The 22,376-nt window shown below is 37.3% G+C and overlaps 1 protein-coding gene across 1 annotated transcript in view; it reads left to right on the top strand.

Moving 5' to 3' along the window:
- Positions 1-22,376, top strand: part of DCDC1 (doublecortin domain containing 1) — a 440,548-nt gene that overhangs the window by 46,332 nt on the left and 371,840 nt on the right. The window contains exon 6 of the mRNA XM_055142558.1: positions 12,314-12,519. Within this exon, the coding sequence (XP_054998533.1) occupies positions 12,314-12,519 (206 nt within the window). The remainder of the gene's footprint in view (positions 1-12,313; positions 12,520-22,376) is intronic.

Raw genomic sequence — 22,376 nt, 5'->3', positions numbered from 1 at the left:
GTTGAGGAAAATATCCACAAGAAACATTTTATGCCTCAATTCAGTATACACTTCACAGCATTTTATTAAGAGTTAATGAGATGATGTATCTAAAAGCCTATATAACATCACAGGTGTTTAAAATATTGTACTAGGCCAGGGAGAAAGCTGAGGGTAAGAGGGTAAGAGGGTAAGAGGGTGGGGCTTGACTTGCATGTAGCCCAACCTAGGTTGAATCCCTGGCACCTTATATGGGTCCCATGTGCAACACCAGGGATCACTCCTGAGCACAGAGCCATAAATGCACAGGCCATAAATTATTCCTGAGCATTGCTGGATGTGTTCTCAAAACAATAATATAATGTATGTATACACAAACATATATATACAAAAATATTATTTTAAAATAATATTTCAAAATATTTTTTTAAAAAATTTACATATATATGTATTCCTATTCTTATGGGGAATGTTTGGGTCATACGTAATAGTGCTTGGGGGCTATTCCCAGCTGTGTACTGCATGCAAAGCAATTGCCTTTATTCTCATTTTATAATATCTTGAACCCTCCACCTGTTCTTTTTATGTTTTCCTTTTCCCACTCTATTCTTTGCTTATCTTGTTACCACAAGCTTTTCATACCATCCATTGTAGTGCTTGATTTTACTACCAACTATTTCTACTATATTCAAGAACTTAAAATGCATTCAGCCAAATTAAAGTCCCCACTATGTACATGTCTATACAGCACAATGTGTTAGTGACTTTGAGTTCTCACTATTTTGTGTTTTTTCCTTTAGAATTTTTCCAGGATGCAGGTCAAAATCAAGTTCTTTGGAATTTCAAGTGATCTTGTTCCACTAGCATATTTATATTTTAAAGTGTTTATGACCCAAGGCTAGCCTTTACTTTTAGCTGCCATAACTTATTTCAAGAAAGTTCATAGGAAAGTTCAGGGAAAGGGTGATGGCATTTTGATTGGCACAATTGATGGGATGTTTGTAATTTTAATCAAATTTGAATTGAATACATACTTCAAATGATATGTCAGGTTAGTGTTACTGAGTTAAAATCTAATGACAACCACTGTCATTATTAGTTAAATATAGCCATCATGCCTACAGCAATAAATGATGACACTTAAGAACATGCAGCAACAAGGAACTCAAGTATTTAGAGAAAAGGGAGTGAATGACTAGAAAATCAGTTGAACACAGGAATGTGACCTGGATTTAATCTATTTACCAAACACAGAAGCAATTGTATTTTGAGCAGATGACATAATTGAATATAGCAGCATGTTTTCCTACTGTCACAGAATTTATATTTTATAAGCTTATCCTACACCTAAGAAATTATGTGCTTATTTATTTTAATGTCATTAACTATACCTATTTCATAGAGCATTAATGTGTTTTCAAGCTTACTTTTCAACTACAAGAGTGAATTCTAAAAATAAGATGTTTAACAAGCCCATGAGTTTGAACTTGCAAGTTTGCTGCCTTTAATCTTATGATAGAAGAAGGCAGTATTCTGTTGGCCTGGGACATGAAAATGAAAAAAAAATATATAACTGTGAAACACTTAGATTAATTTTATAACTGATCACACTTGTATCACTTGTCATCACATTATTCATCAATTTGCTCGAGCAGGCACCAGTAATGTCTCCATTTGTCCCTGTTGCATGCTAGTGTAGCCCAATGGCGTCTGCTCGCTCCAGGAACACCAAGAGTCTCAAACCGTTTATTCAGGGTCTTGGTGAAGAAGTCTGACCATCTTGTATGTGGGTGGTCATGGGGTCTTTTGACGTCCTGTAGAATCCAGTCGGTAACACTCTAGTCCAGCAGTCGTCTCTGAATTGCGTTACGTGTCTGGCTCATCTGATTTTCGATGCCTTGGCAAACAGAACAGCGTCCCTGATTCTTGATGGTTGATGGAGGTCAGAACTCCAGATTCCTTCTCTTACTTGAGTGGAACGTGATACTCCAAGCATAGCTCTTTTGATTCCTCTTTGGGATACCCAAATAGCGTTCTCATCCAGTTTCCATAGGGCCCAGGTCTCTATGGCGTATGTTAGTGCAGGAAGAATGGTGGAGTCTGAAAAGATGTGCCCAGAGGTTCTTCTTCATCTTAACTATTTCTTTGATGTTCTTGAAGGCGTTCCACACCACTCTCTTCCTCCTGTACAGTTTAGGTGCCAGGTCATTTCTTATGTTGAGTTCTTGACCTAAGTATACATAACTCTTGCATTCGGAGATGTATATATTATAACTGATGTTTTTTTTAAATTAGGCTGAGTAAACGAGTGATAGTGTAGATATATCTTCTAATACAGAAACAGGAGAGAAAGTGCTCTCTTTTTTAATAATTTTACTAAAAACAAAAGCATGAGAATAAAACAATGCTGTTATTTTAAAAATAAACTCACCTATGACTTGAGTCACAGCATTCTCTGAGTGCTGCAGGAGAGTAATGGGAACAGTCAAGGGTACTTGGAAATACTTGAGCAAGCTGGGATACTGCCCATTATGGAAGTACTTATCAAGGTATTCTAAGAACTACACAGAAGTCCATCCCTAGCATTGACAGTTCTAGAGAGAAGTGCCTGCAGAAATGACTAGGAAGGGTCTGGTTATGGCTGCTTTGGAACCCCACCCCAGGATGTGGCTAGCCAATTTTGAGGAAGGAGCAGGTGAGGTAAGAAGGTAAGAATAGTATGCCTTCTTTGGAAATCAAGTGAATTGGAGCAGAGACTTTATTGAGAGCAGACAGTGAAGTAGAAATTCAAGAACTCCTCAGAAGTGGAGCTGCTATGGAGATTCTTGCATGGTAGGCATTGTATATGCTCTTCCTCACTCAGCTTTGCCTTTTAGTAAGTATATGCTCCAATGCATTCCCAGTGACCACTTTTAAAATAATCAGATTGTAATTATTTGTGAAGTATTTGTGATGCCCTCTAGATCAGTTTCCTTTAGGTCAGATATCACAGTTGTCTTGTTCACCATTATTTTCCAGTGCTTGGCCTGCCACTTAATAGATGTTCAATAACTATTGTTCAGTGGATGAATGAAGGACCAAATGTAATATGGTGATTTATCCATATCCTAACAAGGTGGTGATGAGAAGGCAAGGAAAAGACCTCATTAGAGCAGCCTGCTTGACTGCAAATAGCGAATGAACCATTTAGTAGGAATATATTCAAAATACTTTACCCCAAATTCATATGTAGATTTGTGAATGTTCTGGCAGGGAGCCAGAGTAAGCCAGCCCAAGAATAATTACATTGCAGAGGCTAATGGTTATGCTAATGTTTGTCTGAGACCAGACAATGGTCAGAAGTAGAGTGATGGGATAAATGATTCTCCCAGGAACCTCTAGATCTGAGAATTCCAACCTTCCCACATCCTCTCAGGACTTCCCTTTTTTATCCATTCTCTCCACTCAATCTTTCTTTCTTTCTTTTTCTTTCTTTCTTTCTTTCTTTCTTTCTTTCTTTCTTTCTTTCTTTCTTTCTTTCTTTCTTTCTTTCTTTCTTTCTTTCTTTTTCTCTCTTTCTCTCTTTCTCTCTCTCTTTCTCTCTCTCTTTCTTTCTTTCTTTCTTTCTTTCTTTCTTTCTTTCTTTCTTTCTTTCTTTCTTTCTTTCTTTCTTTCTTTCTTTCTTTCTTTCTTTCTTTCTCTCTTCTTTTTTGGTGGGGGTGATGCTATTCTTATTTATCATTTTCCTTTGTAGTTCTCAAAGTACCTTGTATAATGTAGGTGCTTATTAGCTATCATTGAATGTCAGAGGAGAGGTCTTTGAGACTGTTCAGAGGCCACTACAGTCATTTGTGGGACTTGACTAACCCTTTTCTAATTAGGCCCAATGCGTTTGGCGGCCGGGGAGGTAAGCAGGTGGTTTCTAATTCTTACAGAGTTAATAAACCCTGGTAAGGATAGTAGGGTTTTGAGAGAGAAGGTTAATGAATGACAAATGTAGAAAGTAGATTCTGGTAGTAGTTAGCATGATTTCCTAGAAGCTTAGGGTGGGTGTTGCTGCCACTAAAGTTCTTGTTAAACACAGTCGTTCTCTTCCCTGCTTATCCTCCAACCTTCTTATCATTTGTTTACTCCTTTCATTTCCCATTTCTAGCCTCTAGATTAATCCACTAAATTAGGACTAAAGACCTCCCAAATCTTCTGGGCATTGTCATTTTCCCCATACTGCAAGTAAGAGTCAATTTCTGTAATTGGAAAGAGAGTAAAAGATTTAGGTGCTTGCCTTGCATGTGGCTGACCCAGTTCAGTCCCTTGAGCATCAACAATACAGACTCCTAAGTACCGAGTCAGGAATAACCCCTGAGCATTATTGGGTGTGGCCCAGGAGTAACCTCCATCTGAGAAGTCAATTTCTGTTTTCCTTCTTGACTCTGAACGTAGTCATGCTCATCAGGGTATCAGTTCTTTAACCACATTTCTTCATATTGAAGACAAACAGTTGGTAATGTTTTGAGACATAGTTGTTTATCCTATTGGTAATGCATTACTAGCATCATCTGGTGGGTAAAGAACCATGATACAGCTGAACTTTCCTCAGTGCACAATTCTTTACAACAAAGAATGGCAGTATTTACTGAGGTCGAGAAAGTTTGTCACATCAGGCCATTCTGACAATACACGCAAAGGTTTGTAGACTGACCGCAGTTTTTATATAGACAAGTTTACTGATATATAGGCATAGAAGGTTGCTACTTCTCAAAGGAACAAAGTTGAAACTATGGGAATGTGGTCAAATATCAAGAAGCACAGGAATTTCAGTCATTTTAAATTGGGGGAATTATTTTGTTGTTTTTCAAGCATGTGAAGGAATGTACATTAATGTGGTTAAGCAATCAGGCTCTGGCATTATTCCATCTTGTCCATTCTCTGATTCACTAAATGGATTATAACACAGATCTGGTAAGTTAATTTCCAGGTCTTGTTTTCTTCATTTATAAAATGCAGATGATAATATTACCTATTTAATAAAGTTTGTGAGATCACGAAGTATTACTGTTATGAAGCAAGCAACACAGTGCTTCCTGTATATGTTTTGATGAAAATGATGAAGATAATGATAACATGACTAATATTTATTGAGTGTTACTAATTTATATATGTTTTTTGTAGAAACAAATCTGGAAAGTATTTTTAATAAAACTATTTTTAAAAACTATGTGATTTATATTATAAATGATATTTGATATACTTTCATGTGATATTTAAAAATTTTAGATTTCAATTTTTTAGCGTTTTGAGATGTTTTTATTTTTATTTATTATTGTTATTATTATCATTATTTTGCTTTTTGTGTCACACCCAGCAATGCTCAGGGGTTATTCCTGGCTCTGAATTCAGGAATTACTCCTAGCAGTGCTTGGGGGACCATATGGGATGCCAGGGATCGAACCCTGGTCAGCCACATGCAAGGCAAATGTCCTACTTATTGTACTATCACCTTGGCCCCACTTTTTAATTTTTTTAATATGGGCTAAAGCGATAACGCAGTGGGTTGGGCATTTGCCTTGCATGCAGCCGACCTGGGTTCGATTCCTCCATCCCTCTCAGAGAGCCCGGCAATCTACCGAGAGTATCCCGCCTGCACGGCAGAGCCTGGCAAGCTACCTGTGGCATATTCGATATGCCAAAAACAGTAACAAGTCTCACAATGGAGATGTTACTGGTGTCCACTCGAGCAAATCAATGAGCAATGGGATGATACTGTTATAGTGATCTTTATTATAGGATCTACCTTCAGGGGAGGAATGGGGCCAGAGACAGCCAAGGACCACTTTCCATGATGCTTGGTTCTCATGCAGTGCTTACCTCATAGTGTGGTACCTGAGCCCTGGTGTGCTCATGGGCTGCATCTGATGACTGCATCTGACCTGCATCAGGAGACTATGTGGTGCTGGGAACCAAACATGGTAGGCATGTGCTCTTATTACTTGATATGTATCCTTAGCCCTTAATTTTCTCTTTTTTATTATGGAAGTTTTACTGGAAAAAAAGGGATAGCTTTATCCATAGATTTATTTAGCTCTCACCATATATCAGTAAAATATTGCATTTTTAGGGGGGTGTTTTGGGTCATGCCCAGCAATGCACAGGGGTTACTTCTGGCTCATACACTCAGGAATTACTCCTGACAGTGCTCGGGGGACTATATGGGATGCTGGGATAGAACCTGGGTTAACCAAGTGCAAGACAAATGCCCTACCTGCTGTGCTATTGCTCCAGCCCCAAATATTGCATTTTTTAGCAAGTTAAGCATATAATGACTACAAGTTTGATAAATGTAGTGACAGGCATTTTCATAAAGAGCAGAAAAGAGATATTCAAGTTGAAAAGATCTTCTTAGTAGAGAAGATTTCAACTGATCATGAGGAGCATATATAAAAGTATTCTTTGAGTTATTACAGTCAATTCCACCCATAGGCCTTCCTCTGAAAATGATTTTTTCTTGACATTTTTTTTTGCCATTGTGGCCATCAGTGTGAATCATAATGGTAGTTCAATAATACTAATTTTATATTGGAGAGAGGTAGTGAATGAAGCTGGTGGACACACAAGGGTAATCAAGCTTATTTTACATGACTTGTATGTTACAAAATTGAGTTTATATTCTATCTGTAGAACATTTAAAAAATCCAAAAAATTACTAGACCTAAAACATCTAGTAACGACATGAAGTCAATTTGCCTATACTCTATAACAAAGTAATTAGAAATATAGACTTGATACCTACCTTTGTTTCTGGGAAGAGGAACTTTGGGCCATACCTAGTGGTTTTCAGAGAGGACTCTGGTCTATGTCCTCCAGGGTCAGTCTTGGTAGTGCTCAGGGATCATATGCAGTGCTGGAGATTGAACTGGGGTTGGTCCCAGTGCAAGGCAAGTGTTTTAACTCTGTCTGTCTGGCCCTGATACTATCTCTTTGGCCCTAATCTCTCTACCCTCTAAAATTTAAATGTGGAAGCACAAGTAGGATGTATACATACAAAACATTCCAATAATTTTGGATGACATGTGTCATTTTCTTAGCAGTTCAGTTCCTTGTCAATTTCTCAAACACTAATGTTTGCATGTATGTATTTGTGGGTAGTACAGGTTATATTTGCTCTAAGCATTAGGAAAGGGACAGGTTAATAAGTAATTGTATAACAAGTGAAGATATGAAACTGGTCCATGCATGAACTGGGGAAGGATGAGGGAATGAAGTTGGGAATTGCGGGCAGGGTGGTACCAACATTTCCTGTGTGTGTGAAACTCTGGACGTTCTCCCTGTACCACCCCGCCCCCACACACACACATAGAAATGAATTTGTTACATTCAAGGAATAATGAACAAACAAATTTAGGTTTGATAGTGCTTTAAACTACCTCTAGAAGAAAGTAGGAATTTGGAATGATGTTTGATTGCCAGCAAACTCTTGTTAGATGTGTATTGTAGGAAAGGGACAATTTATGTCTTTTTCCTTTTCTTGCATAGGCTCTATAATGGGGTGGCCCCCATAAATATTTATTGATTATGTCATAAGCAAACTGGCTGACTGACGAAAGGGAAGCTTTAAAAGCCAGTTCCAAGATCTTTCTTCTAGGCCAAAAAAATGGATGTTATAGGAAAATTCAGCTAAAATTGGAGTACAGGATGTCAGGTATCATGGAGAAGAACCACACACAGTGAGGAACCTCCTGTAGATGCCAGGAGGCTGCGAGGTTATGAAAAAGGGAATTCAGCTGGAAGTTTTAAAAGGTGGCACTGAAAAGAGTTGTTCTGAGGAAAGAATAACTTGGTTAGAGTTCTCTTCATTGAACATCTCAGGACAGTGTCCCTGGATGCAGGACATTAGTTGGGAATTTTGTGAAGAAAAGTCATGTGAAATCTTTAAAGCAGTGAGAGAAACAAGAGAGAGTGGAGGAATTAACTTGATCAAGTTTTATGTTCAGCTCAAATCTAGCCCCAATCCGGAATGGAAAGCGCACCACATAATTGTGGATTCCAGTCATTGGCAGTGGCTGTTCCTTGGTTCCAAAGGATGTGGTCATCACTTCATAGGCATTTCTGGCATGATGGCTGGTTCCTTTTAGTCAAGAGTGTAGGTGACAGGAGAAGGATATGGTAAGTAGGTTTTAGCAGTTTGAATGCAAAGCAGCTAGAGTTTTAATGAAGTCATGTCGATAAAAGGAATCTGAATGAGACACCTCTGGGGTCTACTACACTCCACTAGTCTCCACACAGTGTCCTGAGAATCATCTGGTAAATTCCTGTCATGTCCAGATTAAAACCCAAACCCTTAGTTCTGGATCTGCAAGATTTTGTCCCTTTATCCATATTTAGCTTTTTCCATACACATTATTAGTACTTTTTCTTCTCTTTCCCAAAGCTAGCAAGCTAATTCTCACCTCACAGATGTTGTCCTCTGTTTTCATTCTGCCTGGACTGCTCTTTCCTTCAGGGTGTTATGGCTAACTTATGTAGACCTCTGTCCATGGGAGTCACTCTTAGAGAGTCCTTTGTCTCTCTTCATTAGGTTTGATTTGCACAAGATATTCTCTCCTGTTACAACTATTGCCCTGGTGCATTGATGAGTGGATGCTCAATTAGTTTCAGTAAATGACTAAACAGTTGTCTCAAGGGAAATTATTAGGAGTTTGGTTTTAAGGTCTCTCGGAGACTGGATAATTGTGAAAGAAATGGGACATTGATAGAAATAAAAATATATGAAGATGTCAATTTTTTCAGAGGTGGGAAATTTTATTTTAGAAATACTAAATTTTAGCTTAGAGCAGAAAATAGATGGTAGAGACATACTAATGTAGTGATAAGACCATAGCTTCCTGAATCAAACTCACCAGCTATCTGCTGCAAGATTATGGTAAGGTAATTTAATGTTTTCCTGTCTTAATTTTCTCACCTGTAAATGAGGATGATGATGGTATTTATTTCACAGTTGAGAAGACTACATAAATTTATATCTATAAATCATATAAACAGGATCTAGCTAAAAGTAATGATTGTTTTTAATGGGAATTACAGAGCTATGCATAGAGAAGATTTAGTCAAAACCAGGGATGGGTCTATGGTACCAGTGAAGCACCTCTGGACAAAATGTTGGGTGGCTTATGCTTGAGGGTTATGTACTTGCACCACACAAGGTGAGCTTCCTTAAATTTTTCAATCTTGCCCTAACTCCCCCCCATTCCAATATTCTAATTCTGGTTCTGTAATCACAGGGGTTTGCCCTGTATCTCAGGAGGATTGGTCCTCTGTTGGTTTTCATACACATGATCTTGTGACACCTCTTCCCTCTGGCCTGATGAAAGTGGATATATACTAGAGCTATCTCTCTATCATCTCACTATCTTTTACTGCTTTCACTTTCATATCACCTACATACCCACTTCTCTGACTCAGCCACTTTGCTTAAATAATCTGGATAGATATTTTGTTGTCAGACTGTGATAAAAATAATTATTATATCCTGTAGCCCCACAATCTGTGTAGGATATCAGGAACATAGGGGATAGAAGATGTATTTTGTGGAGTAACTGCTTCACAAACTGCTGTGTGTGGTATGTTTAATATAGAACATTTATTTAATCTTTATCAGATGGCAAAGTGGTGTAAAAGCTGTACTTTGAAAATGAGAAATCAGACTCAAGAAATTGTGATTTATCCATGGTCACTAAGGAACAAAGCTGAGATTAAAATACAGATTTAAAGTATATTTATATTCTTATATCATCTGGAGGTAGGGGCAGTACATATTGAAAGTAAATGTTCATCAAACTTCAAAAAGTTTAGTAAATTTTTAAAGCAGAGATTTTTTCCCCCAAGTCATACTAATTATATTAACTTTTCTTCCTTTTTCTCTTCCTCTTCTTCCCCCTTCTCTATTTATTGTGAAATTTACATATGATTAATTTGGGCATAATTTGGGCATAGAGTGTTGGATCATACCCCATGGTGCAGAGGGGCATTTTTGGTTCTGCATTCAGTACTGATGTCTAGCAGTGCTCAGATACAATATGTGGCCCTGGGGATTCAAACTTGGGTAACCACATGCAAGTCTCTTGTCTTCAGCCCTTCTCTCTCACCCAAAGATTAATCTTTTAAAAATGAACAATGTTCAGTGGCATTTAGCATATACACATTGTTTTGTATCAACCACCTCTACCTATCTTCAAATAAGTTTCATCATTTCAAAATTAAAAACCCCTTACCTATTCAGTTTATCCTCATTTCATGTCCTCTCAGCCCTTAGCAACCACCAGTATGTTTTATTTCTGTGAATTTCCTTTAAAAAGAAAAAAATTAATGGAATTACTTAATATGTTACCTTTATGTGTGGCTTTTTTAATATATAGCGTAATGTGTGTGTGTTGTTGTTGTTGTTGTTGGGTCTACTGGATCTGGTAGAACCATGTGGAATACTGGGGATTGACCCAGGCTGGCTGCCTTAGGGCAATCACCCTACCCTGTGTACTATCATTCCACCTCACATTGTAATGTTTTAAGGTTCATCCACATCAGTAGCATGTATCTTTTTATTGTAAAAATAACATTCGATCACAATTTGCTTAGCTATTAATCTGGATGATAGACATTTGATTTCCCCTTTTAGGTAAATAGTGCTCCTATGTACAAGCTTGTGTCTGTATTTGTGTTTATTTGATTATCTTTTTCAGTTTATCTTGGAGGACTGGTGGTGAAAGGAATTGGGGCTACACTACCATCTATGCTCAGCATTAACTCCTGTCTCTGTGCTCAGGGATATTCCTGGTGGTGCTAAAGGAACCACATATTGTCCTGGGGATTGAACCAGGGTCAGTTGTGTGCAACATAAGCACCGTAACTCCTGTACTCTCTCTTTGGTCCTCTTTCCATTTTTCTGTGCATATATGAACTCAACTTCTAGCTTGTTTTTCTAATTCTAATTCCAGTCTATTTCAAATTGCAAAATGACAGTGTAGTAAATGATTTCTGCAAAAAAGTTTTACTTTTCTTGAAACTTCTTGAAAGATTTTTGTGTCTATAATCTATTTTTAATTTATCTTGCAAATTTTATTTATATATGTGCTCACTGTGTGTGTGTGTGTGGGTGGGTGCATGTGGATATGTGGACATTCAAACAATAAAGAAATATTTTTTAAACATTTAACATAATCATTCTGGAACCTAGAGACCATTTGCAACCAGAGGCTAAAGTTGCATATCCACACTTACAAATTTTATATAAAATCCAAATCCTGGGTCAAAGAGGTCTTGCTTTTTCCAGATAAAAGCTACTTAGAAAGGTTATTTGGAAATTTGGCCTAATAAATGCATGCAGCTCTTTAACTCATATGAAAATTAAATCTTGCTTTCACTAGAGAAAATAGCAGATGATAAAGGATTCACTGTATTTTTTTATAACTTTCATAAAAATATATAATCTAAAAATATATCAAGTGCTCAAATGAAATAATTTAGGCTCATGAAGCAAAGGATTGATTTATGAAATTGAGCCTCATCAAAAAAGAGAAATGCTGGCTGCAATTGATATGCAATATACTACACTTCTGTTCTTACCAATACATTATCAAAGGCATACATAGTGATTTAGTTGTGCTCCAATTAATATTAGTGCCTTGAAATTTACATTCTTTTGGAATTTATATCTTTGTATAGGTCAAAGAAAACTTTGTATATGTGAAAAATATCTATAGGTTAAGACTTTGTGTAGGTCAAAGAAAACTCAAACTGGCCTTCTAGATTTTTTTAGTTCAATAGTTTGCATTTGTCCCCATAGTTGTCCTTAAAGGCACCTTCATTCTAGTCAGAAGAGAATTATATATGAGGTTACTGCTTGAATGTCATAGTCTTTAAAGCGACTGGATAATAAATCATATTCAAGAGGATAAAAGTGCTTTCTCAACTCTAAAGAATGTAAAACTTAAAAACCTGTGTTGTTTTGTAGTAAGCAAAGGACCTTGGGCTTTTTCAATAGGCCCTTTTATCCCAGTGCATCTGATCAATGATAGAGGATGCTAAGGTGAATTTTAATTAGGACTAAATTGTGGTATTACTCTTTCATACCCTGAACATCTGTTCCCTTCAGAAATGATGATTTATGCAGGCTATCAGAGCAGACAGCTTGCTACAGCTTATGTCACGGTTAGTGGGAAGCTGGTGGTAGCATTTCAGAAAACCAGCATCTAAATGGAGACTGGCCAGAGTATGTGGTATAGGTAATTGGGGGAGGGGAAGCATAATGTGTCCATTTTTAATTTTGAAGCCAAATATTGACTTGACTTAAAAAATTATCTCCTAGACCATCTGTTGTTAATGAAGAAAGTAACTTGGACAATGAATGGGCTGATGCTTCCTACTGATGTCAAAAGACAGAAAACCAAGCCTGCACTTTCCGTAAGGATGCAGAAACTTACTGAGAAGCCCTCAATCCGAATTCTGTTCTTCAAGAATGGCATGGGGAAGAATGGCCATGAGATTGCAGTGGGAAAGGAAACAATGAAAAAGGTAAGCTTGGAGCAGATATTGAAGTTTAAGTTAAATTTCAATGACTTAGAATTTTTTCTTTCTAACTATTAGTGTCTGTCAATAAACTATTAAATTAAGGCATATGAAACTTGTGTATACACTTTGTAGAAGAATTCCAGTTGGTTGCATTATTTTATAAGATATTTACAGATAATCCAGGGCTGAGAGAGAGAGTACAACAGGTAGAGTGCTGGTCTTGGACATGGACTACCCGGTTTGATTCCCAGTATATCATATGGTCTCCTGAGCCTACTAGGAGTAGTTCCTGAGTTCAGAATCAGAAGTAACCCCTGAGCACCATCAGGTGTGACCCAAAAACCAAAACAAGCAAACAATGCGTTTCCCCAGCACCACATTGCTGAACCCCGGTCTTTAACTCAGGCCCCATTAAAATGAATATCTTTAAGAATATGTTTGTACTTTCTAGATAACCTTCAATATTAGAAATATTGACAATCCAGTGAATTAAAAATTGTTTTTGCCAATCACTTTAAACTTTAAACACTTCGGTTTACAAAGTTGTTCATAATACAGTTGTTTTGGATATTCAATGTTCCAACACCAATTCCACCACCAGTGGGATCTTTCCTCAATCCCTGTCCAAATTTCCCTCCCATCCCCAAGCCTGCCCTCTTGCAGGCACAAAATTATTTATTTTATTTTGCTTGTCACAACAAAATGGTTAGTGGAATTACAAAAAAGTTAAAGTCAGTAAAAGAAAACTTATGAAAACTGTTTTATTTCACCAATGGGTCATTAAGTCATTGTCTGAGTTTTACTAAACTGTTTTGTTGCTAGTTGAGCCTTCTATGTTCTGTTTTTGTTTTTGTTTAACTGAACTTAGTTCACTAAGTTGTTGGCTAAGTTGGCTATGTCTTGTGGCCACGCAACATCTAATAGCCTAGTTCTCCCTCTTGGAGAACCTGACAAGCTACCAGGAGCCTATTGCCCGCACAGGAGAGCCTCGCAAGCTCCAAGTGGCGCATTCATATCCCAAATATATTAACAGATATATACATACCTCTCGGAGAGCCCGGCAAGATATCGAGAGTATCCCACCCACACAGCAGAGCCTGGCAAGCTACCCATGACATATTCGATATGCCAAAAACAGTAATGATAGGTCTCATTCCCCTGACCCTGAAAGAGCCTCCAGTCGTTGGGAAAGAAGAGTAAGGAGAGGCTGCTAAAATCTCAGGGCTGAGTGCAATAGAGACTTTACTGGTGACCACTTGAGTAAATGGATGAACAACAGATGACAGTGATACAGTGATACAGTGAATTTAGTTGGCTACTATGTTACTTTCCCATCGAATTTGTTGTACTCCTAGTGGACTGTAAATATTGTGGAATTTGGTGCTGGAGCGATAGCACAGTGGTAGGGCTTTTTGCCTTTCACGCACCCGACCCGTGCTCGATCCCTCCGCCCCTCTCGGAGAGCCCGGCAAGCTACCCAGAGTATCAAGCCCCGCATGGCAGAGCCTGGCAAACTACCTTTGGCATATTGGATATGCCAAAAACAGTAACAAGAAGTCTCACAATGAGAGATGTTACTGGTGCCCGCTCGAACAAATCAATGACCAACGGGATGACAGTGACAATGACAGTGACAGCCACATATGAGTTCTCAAGGTCCAGGAACTCCAGGATTGGTAGAACTAGACCCATGAGTTTATAGGGCAGCAGCTGTGGGATGTGAGTGTAGCTGCCAGAGCTCCTGGAAGTACAAGGGAATGGCATAAATCTGCCTACCTTAACTCTAAAAAGACCCCAGAGTTTTCAGCCTAAAAACTGGTGTACTTGGAATTTTCTTTGTGTTGGTGTCTCTGCAGAGTTAGGTCTTGAGGCAGTGAATTTGAGCTATTGCCATAGTGGCTGCTGTAGGATTTGAGTCTAGCTGTTAGGGTTTCAGGAGGGCAGGGACTTAACCCAATCCTCCTCAGTATATTCATGAACTTCTGTGGCTTGATTTACATCTCTGTTGGGGACGGGTCTAGGCACCCCCTGCTCTGTCCCTGTAAACAGGGACTGGGTGAGGAGCGGGCCTAGGCACTCCCTACCTTAGTTCCTGTAAACGGGAATGAGTATGGAGAAATGTGGCATGAGGGCGAGTCATCCCCTGACAGCTGACCTTGACAGGCGGCCGAAGGGCCACCATGCTCTGGCGACCTGCCTCGTGAGAAAAGTTGAAGGGCCACCATGCTCTGGCAGCTGGACTCGAGAGGAGGCTGAAGGGAGGATTGGCTCATGTCTGCCATGGCCATGGTCAAGGCCACATCTGCTTTCCCATGTTTCTCAAGGCTGAGAGAAGGAACCAAAAAATAAGTAATGTTGGCAAAAATAAAGTTGCCTGCATTAATAATGTTTGATTAATAATGTTTATGCCACTTATGTAACCTGCTGGTCGTTGCTAAAATAAGACTATATAAACCCGCTTGGATTTCAATAAACTTGCTGTGTGCCGTATATTGCATGCAGTCCTCCCTAGCCCACTCAACTCTCATTCCCTCTCTCCGGCTGAGGTTCAAATTGGCCGCGCAGGCCGCGGCACATCTCTTCTGAGATTAACATTTAATCTAGGAAGTTGGGCTGTTGAGTTTACATGGCGGTAGCTGTGGGATGTGGATCAACCAATCTTAATGGAGCATGACAATAATAGTAAAAAAATTTATTAATTGTTTTAGAGAGCAATTATAATAGAGCCAACCTGTCCAGATTTTAATTCTGTCTTTATATGACACCGAGAAACACCTTTCCTGAGCCTCACTTTTTTATATGAAAAATGAGCATACCAATAGTATCTGCCTCATAGAATTGATGTGAAAATTTATAAAATAAAGAGGGATATAAATCATTTTCTTATGCTGGCTTGTTTTGAGTACAAATGTTGCTTAAAGCAAGTGAATAGTTTGCTAGATATTGGGACATCTCATTATTAAAATAACCTATTTACTTGCTTATTATGTTGGATTTTCTATAACCACAAATGGGTAAAAACATTTACTGATGGGCTATAAAACCAGATTTTATTTCCTTTATATCTTCAGGTTTTGATTATGAGTAAAACAAGGGATATTATACACCAGAGTAAATTGCTAAGGCAAGTTATAACACCTTCCCTGGAGATTTTGAAAAATAGAGAAGATGGACATATCCCATAGATTGTTAAAATGCAGTCATTCTTGAAGATAGAAGCTAGATTAGATAACCTCTTGAGTTCACTTCAGTTCAATCTCTGTAATTCTATGCCTTAGTGTTAAAATTGAGATAATAGTCACTCTTACAGATTACATGTTCTTAGATGAAAGGTTGAGTATAAGTAAAAATGTCACTGCTATTTTGCTTTTTCACTTTAGAGAGCAATATAAAAGTGCATGATCAAGGAATTCTTTTTTTTTTGGCGTATTTTTTTCTTATAATTTTTAGAATTTAAATAATTTATGAAACTTGAGACATGATTAAATATTTGTAAATAGTTACCTATCACATTTCAGAGTGAGGTAGATAATGAGAAACATATTCTTTTTAACTTTTAATAAACATTTTTGGGAAAATATATTTTTCTAATAATTTTGTTAAAATTTTAAATTTTAAATGCATTGTTGATAGTCATAGGATAATTTTCTATTGATAGATTTAATGGTAGATCAGTGGTGAGAGTATAAAAATGGCATATTGATGGTTTTTTTATTATACATTTTTATTATATAATTTATATAAGAATTTTAGTGAAGGTTAACAAATTGGATATAGGCAGAATTATTTAAGATGGTTGGTAAAATTAAGCTAATTAAGACATTTCTGAGCTCTAAGAGAGTTAAGGGGAAGTAGCACCTTTAATTATATGTATAAACTCAGAAGGAAATATGTTTAGTTAAGAGGGATAAGTAATTTAAAAGTTTAGATTGAAGGCCAAGTGTGTCTTTACAAAATTCTGAAATGCTAAAGCTATGTCCTATCTTTTCAAAAATTGCAACAAATGGTTTTAGAATTAGCATAGCTCTAGTCATCATCCAACAACTTGCCACCACTATTGAGTATAAGCTAAAAATATATATCCATGGGTTGAAAGAGGTATTAAGAAAAAACTGTGGCACAAGATATAAAGTAAATCACGATCATGAAATCCCATTAATCATTGATTTCTCGAACGGGCTCAGTAACCTCTCCATTTGTCCTTTACCTGAGATCTTAGAAGTCTCTCTCGACTTGGCCCTCCCAAGGATGTCGCACTGGAGGCTCTTTCAGGGTCAGGGGAATGAGATCCAGTTTGTTACTGGATTTAGCATATGAATACACCATGGGAAGCTTGCAAGGCTGTCCCATGTGGGCAGGAAACTCTAAGAAGCTTGCCAGTTTCTCCCAGAGGGAGAAGTAGGCTACAAGATATCGCCCGGCCACAAAGCGGCCACACGCTTCTGGGAGTTTGCTTTTAAGTATCTGGATGTTGGCTGTTGATAGGATTACACACACCTGGGTTCCTCTGCTGGTACCTTCATGCGTGAGGCCTGTCCGAACATGTGGAGAGGGGCCTTGAGCATGGCTGTACCTAGGTTCTGGTGATCTTCGGCCTTTACTTTGGTAAAGTAAATATAGAATGAAAAATGTCTACTTTAGACACATAACTCTTTAATGGTTAGCAAGGTGGTAATTTATCTGTTCCATCTGGGTCATTGTTTGAAAAGTGATATTAAGTTGGATATATTATTCAGTATAGTATTTCATTTATAATAATTTTTTTCAGCAGTTAACTTATTTTTTCTTAGTTTTCTAATGTATTGTCACTGAAAATATGATATTACAATGATGAAAAGAAAGAATAAAAAGTTAATGAAATGGATAAAATAAAAAGATCCTTGTCCTCTGCTTCATTCTGAACTGATTATCTTAATGACCTCTGTCCTTGAACCCCTTTCCTTTCCATTTGGGGACTATCTTTTTCTCTACTTTATTCAATGCCTTTTTTATGGTCCTAGTATTCCTCCATCTTAATTATTTTTCTGTTGTACACAAATTCCAGTGCCTTTTGGGTAAAAAAAAAAACATGAGAGAGAGAATTTTTAAGTCCTTTTTAATACAGAAAATCATATTTTCCTCCAAATATCAGAGCTCACAGCAGTACACAATGTGGCTTCTAATGCTTCTGTTGAGAAGTCAAATACTTTTCCTATTTCTCATCATCCTTAGGGTAACTCCTTTTCATTTTTTGTCTCTGGAAATGTTTAGAATTGTATTTGTATTTCTAGTGTTAAAATTTTTTCTCAATATGTATAACATACTAATTCTGAAAATTATTATCTTTTTCTTTTGAAATTCCTTTGGAAGTATCCTTTTACTTGTAATGTGTTGGGAGTTCTAACTAAACTTTGAATTGTCTTTCTTTTTTTTTTTTTTTTGCTTTCCAACCCAGTGAAAGCTGTTGCTTCTTTTTCTTCTTCTTAAGCAAAAAAAAAAAATATATTAAACTCTGCTTAAGTTTTGTTTTACTTTGCCTTGCTTCTCAAGTAGTGCTCAGGGATGCTTAAAAGTAATTCCGGGTGATACTTTAGCCAGCCAGGATGAAGGAACATTCCAGTGTTACAGTTCAGAGACAGGAAACTGCTCAAACCTAGGAGAGTTTGGCCCAGTTTTTTCCAAATTTTTGTTTGTCTTTTTTTTTTGTCTTTTGTATATAGACTCTTTAAAAACCTTAACTTATTCTCTTTCAGTATTAAAAAGTGAAGTGTAAAAACTTAATGAAAAACTTTTGAACAAAAGTATGTCTTAAGTGTGGGTTTTATAGAGAATGTGTTGACAAGGATTTTTTCTTGAGATAGTAGTCACTAATTGTACTATCTATACAATTTTCTTAGGTGAAGATAAATCTGCAGATACAATCTGATAAATTATAAGTCAGGTAGCCAGATGGAAAAAGGGCCTAAAATTTGTAATTTCACTATGTAGATTTTCATTTCTTTTTCCTCTTTTCATCAAGATATCTCCTTATTTTCAACTTTGTGTGTGCCTCTAATTCTAGAATTTCTCTTGTTTGACTTCTCAAAAACAAAATTCCCATTGTTTAATGGCCTGAACGCTTGGTATTAGGGAAGAGGTTTATTACTTTTTATATAAATAACTTGTTTTGAGTGCCACTTTTTAGATATACCCTTGGCTCAAATCATTTAGACTTTCAAAGGTTCTACAATACAAAGAAGTTCAGTTTTATTACATTATGACATTGTTGGTCAGCTAAGTCATCTACCACTTAACTATTCCTGACTTTTGTTATATCCTTTCTTATTCTCTCTTGTTCTCTTTGTCTTTCAGTATCTCTCTGTTTCTCACTCCATCATGTCTTTCTCTTCTATCCCAATCACTTTTATTGACTGCCAAATTTCAATGTTAACATAAATAAAACTTGTTTTTAGATAATTTTAAAAAATTTTGTAAAAGTACTGTGAATTACAAAACTATTCATAGTTCAGTTCAGACATACAATGTTCCAGCACCAATCCCACCACCAGTGTCCGCTTCCCTCCACCAGTGTTCTCAGGTTCCCTTCCTTATCCACACCCACACACGTGCCATTTTGATAGGAACTTTTTAAAGTATGGTGGTTAAAGTTTGATTTATGATTTCAGTGTTATTGATTCTGAATAGGTCTCATGATTTCAGATATTGACTCTGTGGTTTGGATATTTATCTCTATAATTCCTTAACACCACCTATGTACCTTAATCTCCTTGACCCTTGCGACCCTTCCATTGCTTCTCATATGTTTATTCTTCTACTAATTCACACTATTTCTTCCTCCCTTTCTTTCTTTCTTTCCTTCTTTCCTTCCTTCCTTCTTTCTTTCTTTCTTTCTTTCTTTCTTTCTTTCTTTCTTTCTTTCTTTCTTTCTTTCTTTCTTTCTTTCTTTCTTTCTTTCTTTCTTTCTTTCTTTCTTTCTTTCTTTCTTTTCTTTCTTTCTTTCTTTCTTTCTTTCTTTCTTTCTTTCTTTCTTTCTTTCTTTGTCACACCCAGCGATGCTCAGGGGTTACTCCTGGCTTTGCGCTCAGGAATTACTCCTGGCGGTGCTTGGGGGACCATATGGGATGCCGGGGATCGAACCCGGGTCGGCCGCGTGCAAGGCAAACGCCCTACCCGCTGTGCTATCGCTCCGGCCCCTCTTTCTTTCTTTCTTTCTTTCTTTCTTTCTTTCTTTCTTTCTTTCTTTCTTTCTTTCTTTCTTTCTTTCTTTCTTTCTTTCTTTCTTTCTTTCTTTCTTTCTTTCTTTTTCTTTCTTCTTTTTAGATCACATCCAATGATGCTCAGGGGATACTCCTGGCTTTGTACTCAGGAATTACTCCTGGAGGTGCTCAGGGGATCATATGGGATGTTGGGAATTGAACCTGGGTCAGCCTCATGCAAAGCAAACGCCCTATCTGCTGTACTATTGCTCCAGCCCCACACTATTTCTTTTTTTTTCTTTCCTGTACACTGGGGCCAAGGGTAATCTAGGCATCCCCCCTTTAAACTATTGCACTTCCTCATTCAGTTATTCTAAATACCACATATAAGTGATATAATTCTGTTTTTATCCTTTTTCTGAGTTACTTCATTTAACATATCTTTCAGACCCATCTTCTCACTTTTTTGTTTCTTAAGCACTTGATTTTTTGTTTTGTTTTTACTTATTTTCATAAAGTTGTTCAAAATAATGGATTACATTTAATATATCAACACCAGCGCCACCATCATTATACCTTCCCACCACCATTATTTTGAATTTACCACTCAAACGTGCCAAAAAGCCAGATACTAGACAGTTTATTTTGTATTGCATGTTATGAATAGTATAAGATATTGCATGACTGTGAGAGCAGCCATGCACTCCTGGAATTCTAAAATTTTAGATAATTAGGATCTGGAGAAATCTCTGCAAGCTGCTCGGTTCCAAGATTCCTTTGTGTGCCTCTGGATCATAACTGTTAACGAGCTTAAATAGCAGCTGGATCATGATATCCAGGGTTCCATGGGCTGGGGAGAGAAGAAGAACTAACCTATCTCCTATCCTTTGAGGCCTGGAGTTTGCCATCACTAATCCCGCATACCTACACTTCTCATTGGGTTCTGGAGTTGGCGACCACCAAGATTCCTAGGGGACAGGTGGAGGGATGACGCCTACTCCCATCTGAGGCTCCCTGGTGAAATTGGCCTGGTGAAAAGTCCCAAAGCATCTCTGCAGCAAGTTTCTTGATTCCGAGATTCTTTTGTATGTCTGTACTTGATATTTTTGGACACTGTTTTAAATGAGACATGCCCCTTCATCTCTTTCTCCTCTGATTCATTATTTGTATATAGGAATGCTATCAATTATTTGTGTATTCACTTCATTGCCAGACACTTTGCTGTACTGGGTTATTGTTTCTAGATTTGTGTGTGTGTGTGTGTGTGTGTGAGAGAGAGAGAGTATATACATGTTCTTATATATATAAGTGTATATCATCCTTTCATCTGTAAATTGAGATAATTTGACTTCCACGTTTCTATTTGTATCCCGTCCATTTCCTTTTCTTGACTGCTAGGTCTTCTAATACAAATAAGAGTGGAGACAGTATACCTTTTTTTTCCTTGTGCCTGATCTCAGCGTGAAGGCTTTCAGTGTTTCACCATAATATTATTATTTTCACCAAAGAATATTTTCACAAAAGAATAATATTGGCTATGGGCTTTTACTTTCTTGTGGAAGCATATTTCACTTCTTTATTTTTACTGATGTGGTGTTTTATGGTACTTGGTTCACATATATTGAAGCTTCCTTGCCTCCCCGGGGTGACTCCCACTTGATCATCCTGTATAATATATATTTTTGATGTGCTGTTATATTTGGTTAGTTAATATGTTGTTGAGCATTTAAAAAATGAATCACTATGAAAAACACAATTACAAAGTTGTTCATGATTGGGTTTCAGTCATACAATATTCCAACACCCAACAAATTGTTTTAAAATGTACCCACCCCTTCATCAGTGTACATTTCCCACCACCAGTGTCCCCAGTTTCCTTCCCAACCTCCACCCCCAGCCTGCCTCTATGACAGGCACTTTTCTTCTCTCTCACTAACTCACTCTCTCTTCTTCCTTTTGGGCATTATGGTTTGTAATACAGTACTGAAAATTTATTATGTATATCTCTTTACCTACTTTCAGCACTCAGTTCTTGTCCAGAGCGATCATTTCCAATTATCATAATTATCATTGTCACAGTGGTTCCTCCTCTATCCTAACTACCTTCCCCCATATATCCCACTTATGGAAAGCTTCCAACCATGCATTAATACTTTGTACCCTTGTTTCTACTTTCCTTGGTATTAGTCTTAGCCTATATTATTTTTATATTCCACAAAGAGTGCAGTTATTTCATTTTGTTGAGCACTTTTGCATTGCTCTTTATCAAAGATATTGATCTGAAATTTTCTTTTTTGGGGGTAATTTCTCTGTCAACTTTGGGTATCAGTTAATGTTAGCATTGTAGAAGGTGTTAGGAAGGATTTCTGTTTCTCTGATACTTTGGAAAAGCTTAAGGATGAATGGCAATAAGTCTTCACTGATGATTTGGTAAAACTCACTCGTAAATCCATGTGGACCAGGACTTTTATTCTTGGAAAGATTCTTAATTACCATTGGATTTTCCTTGCTTATTATTGACATGTTCATCATTTCTACTTCCTCCTCATCCAGTTTTGGTTGATTGCGTGTTTCTAGGAATCTCTTCATTTTTTCTGGGTTCTCCAGCTTAACAGAGTACAGTTGTTCATAGTAAGCTCTTGTGATGTCTTGAATTTCTAAGGGTTCTATTGTAATTTCTTTTGT

Source organism: Sorex araneus, chromosome 6, assembly GCF_027595985.1.
Source record: "Sorex araneus isolate mSorAra2 chromosome 6, mSorAra2.pri, whole genome shotgun sequence".
Taxonomy (NCBI): domain Eukaryota; kingdom Metazoa; phylum Chordata; class Mammalia; order Eulipotyphla; family Soricidae; genus Sorex; species Sorex araneus.
This window is presented reverse-complemented; position numbering and strand designations above follow the sequence as displayed.